This window comes from Melanostigma gelatinosum (assembly GCF_949748355.1).
Source record: "Melanostigma gelatinosum genome assembly, chromosome: 10".
Lineage (NCBI taxonomy): Eukaryota > Metazoa > Chordata > Actinopteri > Perciformes > Zoarcidae > Melanostigma > Melanostigma gelatinosum.
In genome coordinates, this window is record NC_136643.1 from 4,967,274 (window position 1) to 4,990,892 (window position 23,619).

The following is a 23,619-nucleotide window of genomic DNA, read 5'->3' on the forward strand; positions in this document are numbered from 1 at the left end:
ATGAAAGAGAAGATGGAAAATCATTTTCTACATATTCAATATCAAATCAGTTTGACATAAAAATTATATTATCAAGATATACTCACGGGTTATATATTAGTTGAAGTAAGAAATTTAAATGTAAAAATGAGAATAAATCAAGTTAAACAAACCTCTAGGATTTTCTTTATTGTTAAAATATTGAAATAAAGCGCTACATTTAGCATTGATCAGAAAAGGTGTCAATGGCCATTTGTCGACATCGCACAATTACAGTGGTTGCACTTTTCACATGTCGCCTTAAGACACATGTTTGCACTTTACTTGTCGTGTTTTCACACCTTCCTCACCTTATTAGCATCGTGACCACATTAACGGATCGTGAAACCAAGTTGAGAAGAAGTCCATCCTTACAAGGACTTCTTATTTCCCTGCATTATGCAGCCTCTTCGGTTTCATTTGCCCTCAAGCACATTGTAGCGGATTCCTAGGTTACATTAGACTGCCATCCTGAAGTCATGGACACGGCTGTGCACCTTTTGAAATGGTTGTTTGCGCTTCATTAACGTATTTCCCCACATTTTAATTGGTTAATTTGCGCAATTTTGTAAAATGCTCTGCTGTTCTGAGTTTACATAAAGATGGTTTTGTTCCTTTGTCATTTGGTAGGGTTTGGAAATATTATCGTCAATTAACTGTCTGGAATCATATTGCCTGGATATGATGTTGTGTCATCGTTTTACAACGTTTTGTAGTGTGCTGGATATTGTATGGTACATGAATACTTGACAGGGTCAGGATTTGACAATGCCCTGAAGCTCATACAGGCTTCATAGCGCAGTAAGAAAAGCCAAATGTAAGTCACCTAGAGACCTTGATAGTAATTACAGTCTTAAAATCAATAATTGTTTTAAAATAAAGCTAATAGAGATGTCAAGTTAAGCGTAATTATTCCTCTATGTTGTGGGGAGACAGCTGTACTGGGAGTTGCAAAATGGGACTAAATTGCTGGGAAACAAACTGATGCATAATCACCAACGAATAAAAACTGTAAATCATTTCAATTATGCAGAGAATATACTAAAGATACCGAATCACAAGGAATTCATTTCCCCAAACCATTGCAGTGCAGCTTGTAACGAAGTGTAACCAAAGAGCCGTAATGAGCTCCTTTCATGGCTAATTAAAGTGAATAAACAGTGTGTAATAACTAGCTGTTCCTCTACCTCAGGCTGTCAGTTTTGACCCACAATGACAAGCAGGTTTTCCTGATTAACTCCTCCTCCTCCACCCTGCTCGTTGTCTGTCCTGACAGGATAGCGGATAACACGGCCGCGCCTCCGACTGACGGGAGTGAAGGCCTGAAATCCCCTTTCCGCTACGTCTCAGTTATCAACGTATCCCTGAATTAGTCAGTCATCTCACTTCAGCTTTCTGGAGTGCAGCGTGTCACTTGTCAAAACCCATCCTCGATGACTTGAAGCCTGCTCACACGCATACACACACACACACACACACACACACACACACACACACCTACACACACACACACACACACACACACACACACACACACACACACTCTCTCTCTCTCTCTCTCTCTCTGACAGAGACAGATGAACAAATGTGTACACAGTCACACTTCAGGCAGGCAGCACTTCACCTGAGATAGTCTACAGCTCATTTTAAATGGCATCGTGAGTAGCACAGCGGGGTGCAAAACGCCAGGGAAAAAAAAGGAAAACCAAGTACTTGTGAGTTTCCCACTCTTTTCACACAAAACTACAAAGACTTCCAGAACACATGACACATCACTCTGCTGTTGGAAGGCAGTGTGTCAGCGACAAAAGGTATGATCTACATACGGTACAAGATGTTTTTGAGTGAGACATTCATCTCATTAGTCTATTATGTGTTTTGCTGTTTCTCAGTCTGTTGATGCCCACGATTTTTTTTTTCTACACAAAATTGATTCTACCCCTTTCTTGTGTCTTGTCGAATACACATTTCCTGCCTTGTTATCTTTCCTCACTTTCTATCCAGTATAGACGCTCACAACCGTCGCCCTGTGATCTAATTCAAGTTGAGAGTGTGAGTCTATACCCAGTGAGTGTGTCCAGAGGCGATGTTTGACATCGGACATCCACCATCCGGTGCTGGAGAGGAAGGCCGTCCCGCCGCGGACCGTACACGCATCAGTTAGGACGGTCTCATGGCGTCTGCTAGGCAGCGGCCACGCTGCGCCACGCACACACACACACACAACACAGCACTCACTAGGGTCCTGAGCGTCCAGGCTCAGACTGCGTGTCGAGGAGCTGACCTCGCTCTTCGCAGAGGTCAGCCTTTTGGCACACTTGAAATAGCTTCTCGTCTACACCTTATGAGGGCCCCTACCTGCCCTGGCCAACTGATCGCCTGCCCGTCCGCATGTGTGTCAGCTTCTAATGATGAGGAGGAGGATGGGGTGGAATCAAAGAGGAGATGGAGCTGACGCTGGGACGAGCTCGCCATGGGACACCAGGTGATTGGGGAGGGAGCTTTGAAGCAACTTGTTGGATGGCTGTCCATTCATGTAAAATATCTGCTTTTCAAAGGGCTTTTATTCAAGCTCGGAGTAGCAGAGCCCGTAGGGGTCAAGGTGTCTGTCGGAATAATATCTCACCTTTTCCAGAGAAAGCGAGATAAAAGAAAAGGACAGCGTGCGCAGTGACCCGGCCTATTCCTTTTTAGCCATTCCCAGGCGTCACGGTTTCAGAAATACCGTCGCGAAAAGGAGAAAAGCGCAGGAGACAATTCTTGCAAAGAGCGGTCTCCGGTTACATTAAAATAATTGTAATACACGCAGAAGCTGTGGCTGGAGCAGGATACCCGGCCCTCCCCAGGCTATTTGATCCTGCGAATGTTATAAAGCATGCTTTTTGATCATTCTGGCTCGCTATTTATTTTAGTTCGGTCGGGGATCAATGTGACGCCCGGCATTACGAGGTGGCCGAGCGGGTTCTCACAGATCAATTTACTCCGGTCACCATGAACTGGGCGCGGGGGGGGGGGGGACAGACAGAATGTAATCCACCAAGTAGCAGGTTTATGAACGAGTGAATTACTGCTGTGTAAAGCGCCCCATCCGTTTTAAGTTACCGCGGTGCATTTTTACGGGTCCGTCTCGCCTCGACCAGAGCGACGTCGCAGCAAAAAAAATGACGTCAAAGATCACAGCGCTCTCATCGTGCGGCGGGACGGTCCCTCTTGTCTCATTCAATGAGGTAGAAGGCGGACACAGACGACACAGCCCGCTCGTGACCCCCCATTAAATCTGTGCAAATCTTTGATACGGTATTTGTATTGATACTGGAGGGGCGTTGGTCGTATCAAGTGCAGTTCTGCATTCCAGGAGATCAGAGCGAGGGCTGTTTTGTCTCAGAAGCTCGTCCCGTGACCCCTGAGGGCGCCCCATGAGCTCTCGTACAACCGATCCTAGGTTGACTGTAGTCCGCTGTAGTATTTTACTTTATTTTTTTTACATGGGACTGTGATGTATGGCTTCTCCGTGTTATATCTGTCTGCGGTCTCTCTTTCATGAACACCCACATGACTTCGCTCTTCCAATGATCAGCCTGTTTAGATATTTCACTCGAGGCTTTTTTATTTTTGCATTCAATCCAAAGCGTCTGCATCACGTTGCAGGATGACACCATCCACCGGCAACGCATTTTTATTCATTAACCCCATTTCATTTCAAGAATAAGCATTTCCAAAACATTTGTTGCACGTCCAGGTTTTTTAAAAGTATTTCTTTTGAGAGCATTTTCTAAGTACCGTAAGTACATATAGAAATTGGGGGGGGGGGGAAGAAAAGTCCCAATCTGAGCATCTCCACAACTCACACAAGCACTCAAAGACTCGAGCCTCTGATCCGACCTGACATCTCCTAAGCTACCGTTTCCTCGTTGCTGCTTAACTCGGACCACATTTCTCCCAGACAGCCTCTCTCCTCTCGCCAGCCCGGGCTTCTCTCCCCACTCCATCCCTCCATATCTCCCTCTCCCTCTCTCTCTTGCCGTTCCCGTGGCCCAGCATCTGGTTTGAATATAGCGGCGTGTGCTACTGTGTTACCGATAGAAGTCGGGACTGTAGGCTTCCCTTTTGATTTTTTTCCATCCTCGTCCCTCTTCCTGCTCGGCTCACAATGCCCCGCATTGAGAGAGCAAGGTTGAGTGTGAGGCGACCGTATTGTTGATTGGTGGCATACTGTATAGAGATAAACTGAGGTTAAGGTTGAAGTGCTGTTGTGCTTTGTTATTTTGTGTATTTTATTTAATTATTTTTGAAATGTTAAAGTTCCATCTTGCTATTATTTATTCCAGATTGAGGTATGCTTTGTCAATGATGATGATGACACATTATTTGTGTATTTTTATGATCATGCTTGATGGTCAATATCATTTATATAGCCTCATTTCCTTGGAGGAAATTGGACTTTTATTTTCATTCTTTAGCAATTTATCTCGTATTTGGGGTGGAACTGATTTGCATCAGTGCATTTCTCTTTTAACACGTCACCAGTTTTCAACCTTTGTTTTTTGATCCGTATAGCATATTGCTAGTCTATTCTTGGGTAGTCATCTTCCACAGCTAGCTTTTTAAAATGTTCTATTTTGAATTCTAAGATGTTTTTGAATTTGAATCCCCAAATGCATCGCATTAAACAATCTGTATTTCTCTCTGTGTTTTTTTCCCACCGTGCTGCAGACTGAGGCCAGGGAGATGATTCCCAGGATGCTGGCGGAGCTGGACCTGGGCCGGACGGAGAAGTGTGTGAGGGTGAACTCTGTGTCCAGTGGCTTAGCCGAGGCTGACCTGCAGGTCATCCTGCAGGCTGAGGTTCTCCCTCCTGCCATCATGTTGCCCAAAGTGGAGGACACGCAGGAGGTGCAGTGGGTAAGTTCCAAATATTGGCCCCACTTTAGAAGTAAAAAAAAAAGAAAGAAAAGGAGGAATGGAATGATCAGAAAGTTTTTTTATTTATTGTGTGTAACAATTTTGTAAAAAAAACACAAGTTGCAATCCATGCAAAAATGAAATAAGGCTACATATACCCGTGAGTTTTCTCTCTTTCACCTCTGGGTGTCTTTTAAAAAAATCACACAGTGGTGCTCTTACACAAACTCATGGAGTAAGAGGAAACCACAGGAATCTTCAAAGCAATCATAACAAACTTTTCCATTTCCCAGTAAAAGTGGGAATCGATCCCTGTGGCTGGACTCTGGGACAGACGGCGTGTTTTTCTTGGCCGCTGCTCAAGAAACGCATGACATTTCTTTGGGATTAGCTTCAGAAGCCCGATAGCTTTCTGTAACAACACAACGGTGCCTTCTGCCACTGCTGAACTTACTGGAAATCTGCCTCGAACAGTGGCGTGTTGTGGCTAAGAATGAATTTAATCGGACTTTAAAGCACTCAGCCAGACAGAATTGAATAAAAAGAAATATTCCTCAAACATGCGTTCCATTCCAGTGATCACGCAGGCCTTTGAATATTCTCCAATATTAAATCAAAAGGCTATCCTGTCAGTGTCTGAGGAAGATCACAAACGGATATCTTGATGTACCAAGTCAAAAGCAAGTGAGACTGCACAGTTGCTTTTGACTTGGTACTTAAAAAGAGCTCCCGTCACGTTTCACAACCCGATCTGACGTCAGATTTCCTAAGCTCTTGCACTTTTTCATACAAAATGATCGCTCACTGATATTGTTCCCAATGATATTATGAATTACAGTTTGTCCTCAGCTAACTGGGCCTGCCCTAGTTAAGAGAGGGGTTTGTCTGGGCTCGGCCATCCCTCTGGCTCCCTATAAAGGGGCGCTGCACGGATGTCAGGTCCCCAAAGGTCATGAGACAGTGGCATCATTAATGCAGGCCATTCTGATCAGATCCATATGGTTCACTTACCAGGAGGAGCCCGGTTACTGTCCGCCTCCCTCACAGCTTGTGTCCGAATACAGTTCAAAGGTTCCGTATTAAAGTACTGTCTGCTAATTCAGATTAGGTTTTTACTCTCTCGCTCTCTTTGCATGTGTTTTTGATACGGGCAAACAGCATACCAAAGCATTCTTATAAATAAATAAAGCTTTTATTACTCTGTCAATCTGCAAATTCCAAACTGCGTTTGGTGATTACACAAGAGGAGCAATGAAAATGTGTTTAGAGGAGAGAGAGAGGTGAAAGGAAGGTGTCTCGTCTGGCTTTTCCCTCAGTGTTACGACACACACACACACACGCACACTCTCATACATGGTCTTGGGGCGGGAGCAGGAAGTTTTTAACTCGTGCTTTTAATTAGAACACATCTATTTCCTGCTGCCCTTTTCTTTCTTCCAAGTCTAATTGCTGACAGGTGTTCACCGATTCTCTCCCTGAGCTCAGCTGTTCCTCACAGTGCTACTTTGCTTCACTTCAGTCAATTTTATTCTGCATTCATTTCCTTTAAAAAAAAATTCACTGTTATAATTATTATTATTATTACGCTGGAAATCGCAGTCAGCCCATTGAGAGCTGTACAATAATTGCCTTGCTTATTCTTTTCCTTTTACAGCTTTCGTGTGCAGTGTAAATCTGTTTGCACGTTGTGGATTTGCAGTGTGTGTGTTTTGTCGGGGTGCGTTTCTGCAGCAGCAGGTGCATGTGTGCTCCTGAACCAGCTGAGGCCGCATGGCTCTGGATGGAACCTGGATTTCATTGGTGTGTGTGTGTGTGTGTGTGTGTTTGTGCTCTCTCTAATCTCATCCGCAAACTTTCTCTGTGTCGTCTTTTGCACATGGTGTGTCGTCTGCTTTGTGTTGCATGCGTCCGATTCTCTCCGCTCTTGTAAATCCCTCACTTGTTTATTTTTCTCCCTCTTTTTTTGTTGTTGATATTAGCACGGGAACCTCCAGGACTGATTTGTCGCTAAAAGATGGACTTGCTTGTTTCCCTTTGTGTGGAGAACCTTTAGCTCTGCCTTCCTCCACTCCCCTTGGCCCTTGTGTGACTGACAGGCCTTATTGGGCTTTAACAGGCGTAACTCCCCCCTTTTGTCCGGGGGACAATTCTCACACAGACTCGGAGCCGTGCGCATTCTTTGCCCACCGCACTATTTGGTGTGCACTGGCACTGAAAGAATCGCGCCCCCACCCCTGTTCTACTCCTCCTCCTACTCCTCCTCCTCCCCTCCCCTCCCTCTCGGCCCTCTCTCTCTCTGCTTCCCCTCTGTGAAATGAACACTTCAGCAGGCCGGAAACATTTAATCTGGCCCCCTTTTGAAGAAAATTAATTGAAACTTGTCCCACTATAGCCTCCTTTTCTCCAGCTCTGTCTCTCCCTCCTTCTCTTTTCAGGATTGGGTGGCGAAAAATTGTCCGAGGGTCTTGTTTTGTAGCGTGGGTCTGAATGGCAAGAAGAGGTGTTATTTCTTCTTTTTCTTTCTTTTTTTTTTCTTCCCTTTTCTTATATTTTCTTTCCAATTCAGGAGTGAACAACATCTTAAAGGGCCCTGGTTCTTGAGAGCCATTGACGGCTAATAGTTGCTGTACGCACCGGAGGAACAATGCACGAGCGCCGCACCTCTTATGCGCTGTAAATCAGGCCCTTCAAAGTGCACAATAGCTGAAGAGGAGAGTACAGCCGACGGACAGAAACATGTAATCGGAGGCTACGAGGCTCTTTAGCCGCATTGAGCTGTCATTTGTTTCCCTACCGCCGGTCCCAAAACAGCCCGGCACGGCTCGCTGCGGCCTCGTCGAGGGGTTTGCGTGGCAGCGGCCTCGCCGTGGTAATCTGTGTGTGTGTGTGTGTAATATCAGCTAGGTTTCCCCCAACGACGGGGCCACATCTATCTGGTCTCCTCTGTCACAGAAATAGGTTTATCTACACCCTCTTTTTTTACACCCCCTCTCGGACAACTCCCCCCCAACACCCACCCCTTCCTGTGTTCGCGAAGGAGGGGGGCATATTATGCTAAGCCCCCAGCGTTAGTTTTTATGTTGCCATAGCAGCCCTGCTCCCACAGGGTTGTGACCTCAGATGATTACAGTACAAAGCCTATTGGGTCTTGAAAACCTCTTTGAAGATGAAAAGTCTTTGATGGTTTGTATTTATGCAAATCTCTCAAATATGATTTATCCAACTGAGATTGAATGGAGATATGATTAAAATTGCCCCTATTTATTTTTTTGAAATCCTTCAATGGAGGCCCCACTCTTTGGGTTTTTCAAGAGAACAAGAGTGGTGAGTGCCGAGCGCCAGGTTGTTTTGCTCTTCATTTAGAGAAATGGCGGCGCTGCACCTGAGGTTATTTATGTCTGTCGATTTTCTTTCCTCGGTGTGTCAAAGAGGGAGCTAAGGAAAAGGAGAGGGGGGGGGGGGACACATGGAGTTAGACATTTCTACTCTGAGCTTTTGCGCCCTCCTTTTCTTTTCTTTTTTTTGACTGGCTTTGAAAGGAAATATCTGACGGAAGGGGGCTTTTGTGTGTTTCCAGATGATAGATTTTGGAATTTGGGCTACCCCACTGGCAGTCCAGGGCTCGCTGTGAACTGGTCTGTTGGAAAAAATGTAATCGCTTTGGTCTTCAAAGAATTAAACTCGGGTTTTAAAACCCTACTTTGGTGAGGTTGCATATTAGCAGGAGTCGCGTGGAATAAAGGCCTCGGCAAAGTGTCACATCACACTGAGGGGAGGGTGGGGTTCGGGGGGGGGGGGTCAAAACAGAATAATGTAGTAGGTAAAACACACTCAAAGACATCCCAAATCTTGTTTCTTCTCCACTTTTTTCCCCCCCCCCGCTATTTTGTTTCTTTTTCGGTTTGCCGTGTGCGTGAGTGTGCATTTCCATGTGTGTGTGTGTGTCTGTGCACACACTCTCGGGGAGCACAAGCTGTAGTTGTGCGGGAGCCTCTGTGAAAGAAGGTAGAGCAGAAGACTTCAGATGAAAGGGGGAACCCTGGTGATAATGTAAAATATTTCATTTCACCCGCTTTTGTCGCCTCTCTCTCTGTCTCTCTCTCTCTCTCTCTCTCTGTGTGCTATTTGAACCCTCGCAGACGTGTTTCTCAGTAAGGACTGAAATGGGAACGGTGCAGGTAATAAAGGTGTCAAGATTCAAATCAAAAGTGAGCTTTTGCGTGTTAATGTTTTTTTCCCTTCCTTCCATCCTCCTCGTCCCCCTATCTGTCTCTTACCCCCACAGTGGATTTTGAAGGATGTCATATCATTTATGTATTTTCTAAATGCTGAACATTTTCTTCCCCTCCAGTTTTAAATTCGCTCTGACTCAATAGCTCAGCATCTCAGTTAGAGCGCCCTGTTTTTTCTCATTCGTATAACTAATAATGCATTGACAAGTGTTCCTCTGAGGGTGGCAGCTGCACTTCACCACACATTCTACATTCTACATCGGAGCAGGAACTCTTAAATACAGTCCACACAATATACCTCATATATATATATATATATATATATATATATATATATATATATATATATATACATTTATATATATATATATATATATATTTATATTTATATATTCACAAAATCCACGGTTGGGTTCGGTACGATACAGTGGAGCCACGGTTCGGTACGTTTCGGTACAGTAGAAAACTATAAATGCCAGAGAAATGTACTTGATTTTAAAATATATTTATTCATTACAACTAACATCATAAAGTTATTCTTTGACTTTGAACAATGATGGAACTATACCTGAGTGACCCATCTTCTGGGGTGTCTTCTTAGCAACACATAAGCATAAAAAACAAAAACTGCTCCTTAATGTTATGTAGTATTGTTACTTACGTCTTGCAAAAGAGATTTTTAATCTCAATGGGACTACCTGGTTAAATAAAGGTTTAAAAAAAAAAAACGTATTCGGTTCGTCATGCGTACCGAACCGTGAGCCTCGTACCGAACGGTTCAATACGAATACGCGTATGGTTACACCCCTAATATATATATAAAATACCGTGTACAAAATATCACGAATGGATTCAAGCTTATAATAAGCATCTAATGAATGGGATGACTGCTACTGTCGGAGTAGCGGGAACAAATGAATGTATTATGATTGTTCCGAGCTTTATTGTTTCCTATTTGCAGGAGCAGTGGGTGTTGTTAATGAGTCGGGCTTGACATCGTCCCTGTTTGCTTAGTTTGTTGGCAGGTTTCAGCACAACTTGAAAGGACGGGCACTGACGGAGCCCATTCGCCTGGTCACCTTTGTGGAAACCGCTGTGGGCCTGCTCAATTTTAAGGTAAATCACAAACAAACAGACGCTCCAAAAAAGTGCCTGCGTCAGACGTTTTTTTGCAGTTTCTCTATTGTTCACTGCAGATTAAAGACTGTGTCAGCGAGCGGAAGCGCCCCACGCGTCCGAAATGAAAGTGATTAAAAAGCTCTCAAAATGAGCTTTGTTTCTTTTCTCTTTCTGTCCGTGTGTGAGTCTCCCTCCATCCCTCTCCAGACACGCTGACATTTTTAAATTACTAACTGCTCTAATATCCTCATAGTGGAAGAGTTCTTAATGATATTTTGGCAAGCATCAAGGCAGCTCCTGTCTTGGTACAGCATCGACCTTCAGCTACGCAGGGGAAAGGGCACGTTTTTGGGGCATTCTGGGAGAAACGAGCTGTCCCGCCGCCCTTTTTTTGATTTGTCTTTTAGTTCCCCACTCCAATTCTGTGACTGTGTCTGTTGTGTCTGTCAGTGTGTGTACTTGTGTGTGTTTTGATGGCAGGGGGTGCCTCTGTGCTTTCTTGAGAACACCCTGCATCTTTGCCCAGACTGAATCCCAGGTTACAAGCAGGAGAAAAAAGAAGAAGCTTTGGCACAGCTAGTGGTGAAATTAATTTGGAGGCCAACAAAAGCCAGGAGACGCATTCTTATTGTTTCCCGCTCTTCACCACAGACTCACGTTCTAGAATCGTTTTTTCTTCTTTTTTCTCATTTGATAATAAATGTGGCCAGAAGTCTTTTTGGGGGCTCATTACTGTTTGACATTTTTCAGTACTGCTACCAATATGATACACGACTTCTATTTCAATGCCATCTCAACAAACCCTTAATTCAACAAAATAAACCAACTTCTCCATGTGTCAAAGTGGTCTTAATACAAAGTAGCCGTGCAACAACTTTATTATGGGAAATACGTAGAATAAGTAAACAAGGCGAAATATGATGAAACATTTAATGCTAGCTTTCAATACTTGACAGAACTTACGAAAAAACGTTTCCTGACTTGTGCAGAAACATTTAGAATGCTACTCAAAAAGCATTTAGGTTGGATAGCCACCACTGCTTAGCTAGGCGGCTTGGGTTGTGCAAGAAAGACGACCACATTAGTACATTACTATATGTCTTTGGAGAAAGGAAGCTGAATAAAAGTTAGGATGTTGACAGACATGTGTTCGTTAGCATATTTGTTAGAGCGAATTGAGTGCTGATGGCCGTTTTTGTAAACTCAGAAATCCACATTATCTGAACTACTGTTTGAATATTGGATCAAGATTAACTCCGCAGCATTAGTGCTAATACGTTTCTCTCCCTCTTTACACCTGTGTCACTTCAGTCAGCCTGTGTTGTGCTAATATATATTCTGTCCAGGCGGTGTGTGAGGAAATCCGTCGACTCGCTCCCGAGGCCGGTCTCCACCATGACGGCGTGGTGTTCGGCTCCGATGACTTCTGCGCCAGCATAGGTAACTATTACACCGTCTGCCTAACCGCCTCACTTATTCTTGGCCACACATGTGCTTTTCTCTCATTCTTTTTTTTCTGGATTTGGGGCAGAGAACGTTAGGCTGTAATGCAATATAAAATCTGTCTGTAAAAGCATGTCTCACTGGTCGATCCCCCTTCTTCCTGTTTTAGATGATTTAAAGTACTGCAGGAAAAGTGGTTTCGAATCCAGTATTTTTTTCTTGAAATAAACGGATGATTTGTGGATGTGGGATGTGTGAGTGATGAATGAGAACAAACAAACAGTGGTTAAACTGCTGGTCCACTCCCTTTTTGATAATTCCTGGCATATATAAGATAAAACAGAAGGTAGGTAATACATCGCAATACTCCGCATGTCACAACATGTTTTAAATCGCAGTAATATCATATTGGGACTGAGTAAAATGATAATATCGTATCGTGCCTCAAGTGTCATGATAATATCGTATCGTGACTCAAGTGTCATGATAATATCGTATCGTGACTCAAGTGCCATGATAATATCGTATCGTGCCTCAAGTGTCATGATAATATCGTATCGTGACCCAAGTGTCATGATAATATCGTATCGTGACTCAAGTGTCATGATAATATCGTATCGTGCCTCAAGTGCCATGATAATATCGTATCGTGACTCAAGTGTCATGATAATATCGTATCGTGACTCAAGTGCCATGATAATATCGTATCGTGACTCAAGTGTCATGATAATATCGTATCGTGCCTCAAGTGCCATGATAATATCGTATCGTGCCTCAAGTGTCATGATAATATCGTATCGTGACCCAAGTGTCATGATAATATCGTATCGTGACTCAAGTGCCATGATAATATCGTATCGTGACTCAAGTGCCATGATAATATCGTATCGTGACTCAAGTGTCATGATAATATCGTATCGTGACTCAAGTGCCATGATAATATCGTATCGTGACTCAAGTGTCATGATAATATCGTATCGTGCCTCAAGTGCCATGATAATATCGTATCGTGCCTCAAGTGTCATGATAATATCGTATCGTGACTCAAGTGTCATGATAATATCGTATCGTGCCTCAAGTGTCATGATAATATCGTATCGTGACTCAAGTGCCATGATAATATCGTATCGTGACTCAAGTGCCATGATAATATCGTATCGTGACTCAAGTGTCATGATAATATCGTATCGTGACTCAAGTGCCATGATAATATCGTATCGTGACTCAAGTGTCATGATAATATCGTATCGTGCCTCAAGTGCCATGATAATATCGTATCGTGCCTCAAGTGTCATGATAATATCGTATCGTGACCCAAGTGTCATGATAATATCGTATCGTGACTCAAGTGCCATGATAATATCGTATCGTGACTCAAGTGTCATGATAATATCGTATCGTGCCTCAAGTGTCATGATAATATCGTATCGTGACTCAAGTGCCATGATAATATCGTATCGTGACTCAAGTGTCATGATAATATCGTATCGTGCCTCAAGTGCCATGATAATATCGTATCGTGCCTCAAGTGTCATGATAATATCGTATCGTGACCCAAGTGTCATGATAATATCGTATCGTGACTCAAGTGCCATGATAATATCGTATCGTGACTCAAGTGCCATGATAATATCGTATCGTGACTCAAGTGTCATGATAATATCGTATCGTGCCTCAAGTGTCATGATAATATCGTATCGTGACCCAAGTGTCATGATAATATCGTATCGTGACCCAAGTGTCATGATAATATCGTATCGTGACTCAAGTGTCATGATAATATCGTATCGTGACTCAAGTGTCATGATAATATCGTATCGTGACCCAAGTGTCATGATAATATCGTATCGTGACTCAAGTGTCATGATAATATCGTATCGTGACTCAAGTGTCATGATAATATCGTATCGTGACTCAAGTGTCATGATAATATCGTATCGTGACTCAAGTGTCATGATAATATCGTATCGTGACTCAAGTGTCATGATAATATCGTATCGTGACCCAAGTGTCATGATAATATCGTATCGTGACCCAAGTGTCATGATAATATCGTATCGTGACCCAAGTGTCATGATAATATCGTATCGTGACTCAAGTGTCATGATAATATCGTATCGTGCCTCAAGTGTCATGATAATATCGTATCGTGCCTCAAGTGTCATGATAATATCGTATCGTGACCCAAGTGTCATGATAATATCGTATCGTGACCCAAGTGTCATGATAATATCGTATCGTGACCCAAGTGTCATGATAATATCGTATCGTGACCCAAGTGTCATGATAATATCGTATCGTGACCCAAGTGTCATGATAATATCGTATCGTGACTCAAGTGTCATGATAATATCGTATCGTGCCTCAAGTGTCATGATAATATCGTATCGTGCCTCAAGTGTCATGATAATATCGTATCGTGACCCAAGTGTCATGATAATATCGTATCGTGACCCAAGTGTCATGATAATATCGTATCGTGACTCAAGTGTCATGATAATATCGTATCGTGCCTCAAGTGTCATGATAATATCGTATCGTGACCCAAGTGTCATGATAATATCGTATCGTGACTCAAGTGTCATGATAATATCGTATCGTGACTCAAGTGTCATGATAATATCGTATCGTGACTCAAGTGTCATGATAATATCGTATCGTGACCCAAGTGTCATGATAATATCGTATCGTGACCCAAGTGTCATGATAATATCGTATCGTGACCCAAGTGTCATGATAATATCGTATCGTGACTCAAGTGTCATGATAATATCGTATCGTGCCTCAAGTGTCATGATAATATCGTATCGTGACTCAAGTGTCATGATAATATCGTATCGTGACTCAAGTGTCATGATAATATCGTATCGTGACTCAAGTGTCATGATAATATCGTATCGTGACTCAAGTGTCATGATAATATCGTATCGTGACTCAAGTGTCATGATAATATCGTATCGTGACTCAAGTGTCATGATAATATCGTATTGTGACTCAAGTGTCATGATAATATCGTATTGTGACTCAAGTGTCATGATAATATCGTATCGTGACTCAAGTGTCATGATTATATCGCATCGTATTGGCTTCTGGTGATTCCCACCCCCAATATGGATTTAATGGACACTGAGAAACAAGTATTTCAGCTAAATTATCTCATATAGTAAACTACATTTAATGACAAAATTATGACACTAGATTTTAAGTGATCAAATCCACTTAACAAATTGTAGAGAAAGATATTGGTACTGTATATCTGTGTAATTGCTGTCCTGGATTCTACCTCTCTAACTCTTTCTTTCATGTGTTCATCACCCCACCTCCTCTGTGCCTTTCATTTCCTAGTTTATGCGCCTGCCTCTGTCTGAGATCTTATGTGACCTGTCTGACGTGAGCGTACCCCTGTATTTTGTTCGCCAGGTGCCACGCGGACTGAAGATGCCAGGGAGCTCCTCTACGCGAGGCAGAAGGTGGTGGTGACCACCAAAGCGTTCGGTCTGCAGGCCATCGACCTGGTCCACATCGACTACAAAGACGTAGAGGGGCTGAGGCGGCAGGCCAGAGAGGGGGCTCTCATGGGCTTTACAGGTAAACTTCCTGCCATCTGGGTCTCAAAATCTGCCTCCTGTCCCATTACCTACTGCCACTTTGAGTCCTCACCTCAACGTGTCCAACTGGTTTCTGCAGTTGCGTCCCGTCGTTCTCTGTGGTTGCTCTTCATTTGTATCCCATATATTCTTCACTCCGGCCTGTGGCACAATAACAGTCTTCCCTCTACTTCCTGTGTCATTCAGGCAATCCGACATTTCAGTTTTCACTCCTTCCTCCCTCTGTTACTCCGTCTTGCTCTTCCTGCGTTCCGTGTGAGGATAGGATGCATGAGTTAGTTGATTTTAAAACACTGTGGAAGGATGCAGAACATCTGGCTTTTCATTTGACATTAATATACTTGTATTGTTCATTGTAGGGATGGTCTGACCTCAAAATGACCATTGTGTCTGACTGGACAACTGGCTGCTTTGTCTGTCTTTTAAAAAAAGAAATTTTGCACCTCGGGTGCTGCTAAAGTGAATTGTGAATAACGCTGCTGTCCTTAAATGCTTTTCTGACATTTCTGTTGTGCCCACCGTGAATGGGGTGTGTGTGTGTGTGTGTGTGTGTGTGTGTGTGTGTGTGTGTGTGTGTGTGTGTGTGTGTGTGTGTGTGTGTGTGTGTGTGTGTGTGTGTGTGTGTGTGTGTGTGTGTGTGTGTGTGTGTGTGCGTGCATGCGTGTGTATACTCGGGTGGCGTACCTGCTTGTGTGCAAATGTGCGTGCGAGTATGATTAAAGGGAGTTTAAGTAGTGGTAGCGTCTACTTTAATGGTGCTCTGTGTGTCTGTAACCAGGCAACGCTTTCAGAATCTGTGTGTGTGCCCCGCACACTGCATGTAACAGACCACAGAAGGCAGGACAGCCTGTTCCAAACTGGATATTCTAGTCATTTTTGCTTCGCTACAGCAAATATATTTATTTTGGTATTTACATCCTTTTTGCGGCGGGTTTTATTTAATATGTTGTAATGTTGAGCTTGTTTTTTCCTTGAATATGAGAGCTTGGAATGTAGCAGAACAAAGTCAGCAATAAGTCCGCTTTCACACTGGAAAGCCACTTGTTTTTTTGTCACTGCAAAACTGTGAATTCTGACAATTCAGAGCACGCCCTCCATGTTGCACTGGCCTACACACCGTTACTTGCACTCCACGTCATCAAATCTGTCTCCTACAGCAACTTTTTATCCAGATGACCTCATTTGCCACCTCCTACTTCCTGGTGTGTGAATGTGCATTTCTGTGTGCACATCCGAATTATTGCAGTTATAATCATGTGCAAATTTCCTCCTGTTTTTAGACGACTTGCGCCTTTTTTACTGAACAGTTGTACGGCGAAGTACTGCTCCAATGTGATAGATTGCATCAAGGGTTCCTCTCGTGTGTGCAGATATTAGAAATATAATCTGCTTTAATTGTTTGCGTTGGTGGGAATCAGAATGACTTATCCTTTTCAGCAAATATTCATGAAACAAGCAAAACAAAGCTGGAGGTTTTGCTCATATGTGATAAAAAAGACGGAAGCAGCTGGTTGATAAAATACATGGTCAGATTTGATATGGAACCGAACCATTCAGAGCACTGGATTAGTGGCTTACAAGCCGTGGGCACTCTGTATAATCTTAGTTAGTAGCTATTACTGGCCCCGGTGTGCTTAAGCAATAATACGGGGCAGCCAAAATCCTCTACCTGTGCAGTAATTGACCTTGGCAGTACCTAAGCCGGGTACGGCACCCATTAGCACCGAGCACAGAACGCGCCGGTGAAACACAAACACCTGGTACTGCTGACCGGGCGACAGGACGGGCAGCGCAAAAGTCTAGAATCAAATCTACTGGGCAGGAAGGTCATTCATTTGATTATAAAGCATTTTTACTTCATACGCCTTGTTTTATGTGCTGTAGTGTAAACTATGCGTTGCTGCTAAGACTCAATGATCCTTCTCAAAGTGTTTGCCTTCTAGAAATACAAAAATAATACAAAAAACGTTCCACAAAATACCCTGCTCTCAGGGACCTCTCATTTCACTTCCATCCCGGGGACCCTGCCCATCATTCGCCTGAGAGCACTTTGCTAAATAGCAATCCTCCAATGAGACGCCAGCACCACATGGCAGGCCGGGATTGGCTGGAGGGCATGAATGATGCCTTTTTAGGAGAGCCAATGGGGTTGCAACTGAGGGCACCTGAGTCACCCTGTTTCTTCGCCGTCATTCTCCTGTTGACACACACACACACACACACATACACACACAAAGAGACACCCTCTTTGAGTGTTTCTAAGCCTGCCAATTTTAGTGTGGAAACATGCTCCTGTCTCCAGCCCAGAGGTAAAACAGGTGGCGGAGGAGGGAACACGCACTCCTCTTGCCTCAATCCTCGTAGAATGCAACACGCACATGCACACGACATGCGCAGGTTGTTGCGTCGAAACAGATTCACATTATTTCTACCAGTTCTAAAATACCACTTGTTAGTAAAGCACTACAGACGAGGTGGTGCACAAATTCACACACACACACACACACACTTGCACACTCTCCAGCGTAGCCCTGGGGAGTCCTCAGGCTGTTAGTCCAACAGAAAATGTGCAGTTGACAGTCTCTCTGCTGCACACAAACAAACAAACACAGAGGCATTCATGAATTCACAATGACCAAGTGTCACATTTTGTACCATGCACATTTCCCTCTTAAAGCTATCTCTTAATCATAAGCTGCAAGTCGATGTTCTGTCATCAGTAATTGTCCAGAGCCTTTAACTATACAGTGTGTTGATTGTGTGAAGTGCTGTGTGTTTTTCTGAGGTTAACTGGGGTGAGCGGAGCTGGGTTCTCTCCTCCCCTCTCCTCTCCTTCTCTCTCCTGGGCTAAAAAATCTTTTTTCTTGCCCGCCCGTTCGGCCACCTTGAGGGATTTGTTGCCGGCGACAGAACTAAGCCCATAAAGTGTTGAGTTCCTGCTGGCTGAACGCTGAGCCGTCGTTTCTCCCCAGACGTTTTCATAACCTTAACTTATCGCTACAAGTTTGATCTGCAAGTGTACATGGGATTATGGCTGCGGCGTTGGCCCACATTTTAACTAAGAGGCAGTAAGGGGGGGGGGGGGGCTGGGGGGTGGTCGTGTCAGACAGAGCCTTAACTCCATGTTAAGATTGTGTTTCACTTCTGGAAGGAATGTGACCGCCGACAACGAGCAGTTTTAGAGATTGTACGGAGGCGGTTTAAAATGTAAAAAAAAGACCAGGATTTTCTTCATATCACAGAATATTTTAAATGAGGATGCATGATGCATGAACACCCTTATAACTGCAATCCTTGGTGTGTGGGTGCATTGTCTTATTCTGGCTACTCTGCCTCTGTTCTAACATCATCAGTCGACGACTTGTGTCACACAGTGAAGTCTAACTGAGCGTCCAGCAGAGTTTCTGCGAGCGGAAGGGAGACGCTTGACGTCCTTCATGGTGCACAGCACCCTCTGGTCCTGTGCCGCCCATCTGACTCACCCCGGTGCCATTAGGACGTACTGACGCAGTCTTGTGCATTTCCTGCTTCTCTGTGTTGTGCTCCTCTCTCGCAGGAACAGTGCCAGCTGCAGTCCCTCCCAATTCTCAGACCCCTCATTTTTTATTCTTTTTATATCCATACAGCTCAATTGCAGTTTTATTAAGATAAAAATAATATTCATTTTTTTGGCACATACTGTTGATAGCGCCGTGCCAACAAGTCAAAATATTGTTGTTGTTTTTTTTTAGCACAATTGGTTCTTGTGTTTGATTTTATTTGAAACAGCTGCTAGCCCGCTGTTAGCATCAGCATATTTAACTTCATCTTCTGTGTGTGTGTGTGTGTGTGTGTGTGTGTGTGTGTGTGTGTGTGTGTGTGTGTGTGTGTGTGTGTGTGTGTGTGTGTGTGTGTGTGTGTGTGTGTGTGTGTGTGTGTGTGTGTGTGTGTGTGTGTGTGTGTGTGTGTGTGTGTGTGTGTGTGTGTGTGTGCGCGCGCGCGTGTGTGTGTGTGTGTGCAGGTAAGCAGGTCATCCACCCCGGGCAGATCCAGGCTGTGCAGGAGGAGTTCTCCCCCAGTCAAGAGAGGGTCCAGTGGGCCAAAGAGCTCATCGCTGCTTTTGACCAGCACCAAAAGGAGGGAAAGGTAACGTTAACCTCCTCTGTCAAAAAAGTAAAATCCCATTATCTCACAGAAAAACAAACTCTTTAAATGTATCTGAAATTGCTACCCGTAGATGCTTATTGCTGGGAACCCTTTGTTAGCATTTGTCCTGGTTGTTCACTGAATATTTCCAGTAATTTAACTCTTCGGCTACAACCTCATTGAGATGTAACTTTAATCATTGAACAGAGTAGCACATATATATCAAAAATCTGTTAAAATATACACTGACTTCACAAAACAACAATGCTTTATTAGGGAAGAGACCTTGGATAAACCAGGGAATTATTTTATATATATATATATATATATAAAAGAATCCCCCGGTTTATAGATCTATATCTATATATATATATAGATAGATATATATAACTTAAAATGTGACTTGTGTTGGGATGACCAGAGTCTTCCTCTGCTCTGAGGCCCCGGGCTGATCCTTTTGTGTGCCCTCTCACACACCTCTGTAGTTCCAGATAATACATACTGTACACCCCTGGGTGACTCTCTGAAGACGACATAGGGGACAGAGGGGTGGGGGGTGGAGTTGGGCCAATTAAGTGTACAATATTATTGTTCCTAATTTAGTGCATGGTTGGATCCTGTGTGCTGAGCTCTGTGGGCTATCTGCTGAGGTAATACACAATCTGCCCACACCTCTCTCCCTGCCAGGGCTGCTCCCACTAAGCATTGCCCGAGGGATTCATATCCTACCCATCCCTCTGCTGCTCTGCGTGTGTGTGTGTGTGTGTGTGTGTGTGTGTGTGTGTGTGTGTGTGTGTGTGTGTGTGTGTGTGTGTGTGTGTGTGTGTGTGTGTGTGTGTGTGTGTGTGTGTGTGTGTGTGTGTGCGCGCGCGTGCGTGCGTGCGTGTGTGTGTGTTTGAACAGCGAGCAGGGTCAGTCCCTTTGTCTCGCAACACGACAGGTGCTTGTTTTTCATAATTCTCACCTCCAGCTATTGACTGCATTTGTCTGACCTGAGGTTTCTTGGAGATCTTTATATAATACCAGATGATGTGTAGTTCACAGATCTTCATGCGGTTATTTTTCTTGCCATTTTTTTTATAAGTACACTTGACTGCGTTTGAGCGCTTACACACTGCTTGGTCCATTTGCTACTGCAACTTTATATTTGCGTTGATGAGTTTTAGTGTTAATTATCATGGATTAAAACATCTTTATATGCTACATCCCCATACACACAAAGTAGTTAAAGTATAAAGTGGCTTTGGTGCGTTTCTTAGCACAGTGATCTACGTCCTGCATCTGCAAACCCCCATCCTTCATCTGAGATTTTACCGCACTTGTCTGGTCTGACGTTTCTCCTTGTGCTCTCGCCACTGTTGTGAACCTGTTCAGGGCGCGTTCACCTTCCGCGGCAGCATGATCGACATGCCCTCGGTGAAGCAGGCGCGGAACATCCTCGTGCTGTCCGCCGCGGTGCCGGAGAAACGACGCGGCTGACCGGTGGGAAGAAGCTGCTTTGAACTCGGACGGGGAAGCGGGAGCCGTTGCAGGTTTCACGACGACACCTCGAAAATTATGAACTGTGCGGACGCTGCTTTTAATTTAGGTTTTTAATAATTGTGGAAATGTTTTCACTGCGATGCCAGTCGTGGTAAAGTTCTGGCTTTTGTTGCTGTCGTCCTGTTTATGTTTCAAATATACCTTCAGATGTTTTTCAGCCACATAAAATCTGCACATATAGTTACGGTAGCCTCTCAAATGTCAACTTTGGCACACTCTGCAGTGTGTGTGCGTGTGCTATCGTGTCATTCTCCAGTGTGTGTGTGAGACCATGCCTCCCATTTCTCCAAGGTCCTGATGAATGCTCTCCCATCCCCACGGTCGCGGCAGCTGGGCGAAAGGGTAAACAAACACAACAAGCCACTGTTGTGGATCTATTCATAAGGCCCCCAGTCTTCCAGTCAGGCCTCAGCCCTCCTGCCTATATAGGCCTGACTCGTAGACATCAAAGTTCTAAAAAACAAACAAAAAAACCCAGATTGAAGTGCGTAAACTCACGATTTAGCTTTTTTTTGTGTGTGTGTCAGACTCCTTAGTAAAGACATGCGGCTCGCCCTGTGGCAGCTGTGAGCCTGCGGTCTTGATGGAGAAGGCGTGTGGCGTCGGACACACCACGACCTGTACGAAGAGTAAACACTGCATACACGCTGCCAGTGTTCTTTACCTGATCTCTCATTCAGCGCATAAGAGTTAATGTTAAGCTTATTGTTTCCGAGTTGTTGTTTTTTTCATCAGCATCTTCCTCTTCCACAGTTTGAAAAAGGTCACTTTTATTTACATATATATATATATTTAATAAAATCAAACTACCAGACGAGTTCAGGTCATGCCGTCAACAAAAAAAAGAAAAGAACAAGTACCATGGGCGCTCCGTGGAGGGCTCATGCACGTTGTGACTTCCAGAGACAGTGAAGTGGGTGTGATGTTGGAGTGAGACAGATTTGTGGCAATGTTGCTCCAGCAGACCGGGGCCCATGCTTTGTCTCTCCGACTGTGGATGGGAGGATAATTGGGGGGGTGTTGAATGGTTAATAGTGCCATTGGTGACCATGGTAATGAAAAGGCACCGTGCCTCCCCTAACCCTCCTCGTCCACTCACCCCCTCTCTCTCTCCCTAGTACTGTATTATCTATTGTGTCTGGGGCAGGGCTGTGGTCTGTGCCAGGCCAGGCCAGACAAAAAAAGATTGAAGCCACTCCTGCGCCCTCGCCAAAGAGCCCAACAGTAAGCTGTCTCTTTGGCATCCGGCCACATATTTCTCTCACCCCTGATATTCTTTTGTTTTTTTTGTCTGTCGGGAATTCACATCCAGCTTGTTTGTTTGTTTTCTACCATTACGCCCTGAGGTTGGTGGACAAAACTGCCATTATGTGTGACTTTCATGAAATGAATCCACAATCATTGTTGTGAGTGTAGAGCCAGTTTGTGAGGCTCTGCTGAACCTTTGAAATAGATGTTGGATGAGCTGTATCTCAAAGTCGAGGCTTAAATGGTGTACTATTTAAAAGAGATGTTTCCTCAGCTTGTGCATGACATTTGTAGATTGTGAGTAGCCTGTACCGACTGCTGACATCATAATGTGTCTTGTTTTGGGATTATGAAGCACTTCAGTCTGACATTTTGAACTTTCATCGATTCATCATTTGCTGCAATCCGATCCGAATTAAATGCGGAGAGAGTCGCAGGATAACAGTTCTCTTTTGATTTGAAAGAATTAAAGTGCAGTTTTCACCCTCATTCAATTGTCATGTTTCCACACCAGGTATTGCCTCTATCATTGTGTCGAAATAAAAAGAGAGTTGTCTCACATTGAGCAGTCAGATCATTAAGTGCTCTTAAGATGTCCATTCCAGTGCAGCAGAGCTGCAGAAAGTCCCTCTCGACACACAGGGCGTGCTGCACTCTCGAGTGGCAAACGACTGGATGTGGTTGAGGAGGCCAAGTCTGAATGGGACAACTTGTGCCACTCTGCACCAACAGGTGTTTCCCCCCTCCCTCCTGCAGACAGGAAGGAGGAAGCAGGAGGAAGCTGGGGGGGGGGGGGGGGGGACATCAGACAGGGGGAAGTAAGGAGAAGGGCAACTGTTCTGAGGATGACCAGGAAGTGATCAGTCCACTTTATACTCCCACCAAGACGCAACATCCCCCCCAGTGGTTCCTTTGACACGTGTTTATTATCATTCCTTTCGTTCCATCCACATAATCATGCTGGTATGCGATATCCCCCCCCCCCCCCCCTTCTCAGATTTAAAGGTAAAACAAACGTCCTTTGGTCTCTCACCGCGAAGACTTCGCCATTCAATCAACGCTCGCGGATGAATAAAAATCTCCCGCGAGAGATTCCCGGTGACATCTCTGTAGATTAGAGGAATGCGTCCCCCTGTCCGCCTCCGCTGTGTAATTCTACATGACATTTCTATTATGCGTGGAGCCCCATATCATCTCCAGTCCGGCCCCGGCACTGCTTCTTTTTTATTTAAACACATCCGGTACTCACCCGAGAGAGTAAATTACAATTAACACGATTATAACCTCACCAGAAATTGTGACGGGAATCAATTAGGCTGCGAGCAGTATTTCAGAGACGGGTAATGTGCTGGTCGAGATTGCTTTCATAAATTACGGGGGGG

General features: G+C 44.2%; 1 protein-coding gene across 1 annotated transcript in view; it reads left to right on the forward strand.

Moving 5' to 3' along the window:
- clybl (citrate lyase beta like) overlaps window positions 1-23,019 on the forward strand; it is a 65,944-nt gene extending 42,925 nt beyond the window's left edge. Inside the window, exons 3-8 of the mRNA XM_079277627.1 lie at window positions 4,732-4,920; window positions 10,167-10,268; window positions 11,618-11,711; window positions 15,135-15,302; window positions 19,323-19,447; window positions 20,822-23,019. Coding sequence (XP_079133753.1) covers window positions 4,732-4,920; window positions 10,167-10,268; window positions 11,618-11,711; window positions 15,135-15,302; window positions 19,323-19,447; window positions 20,822-20,926 — 783 coding nt within the window. The 3' untranslated portion in view covers window positions 20,927-23,019. The remainder of the gene's footprint in view (window positions 1-4,731; window positions 4,921-10,166; window positions 10,269-11,617; window positions 11,712-15,134; window positions 15,303-19,322; window positions 19,448-20,821) is intronic.
- The last annotated feature ends 600 nt before the right edge of the window (window positions 23,020-23,619 follow it).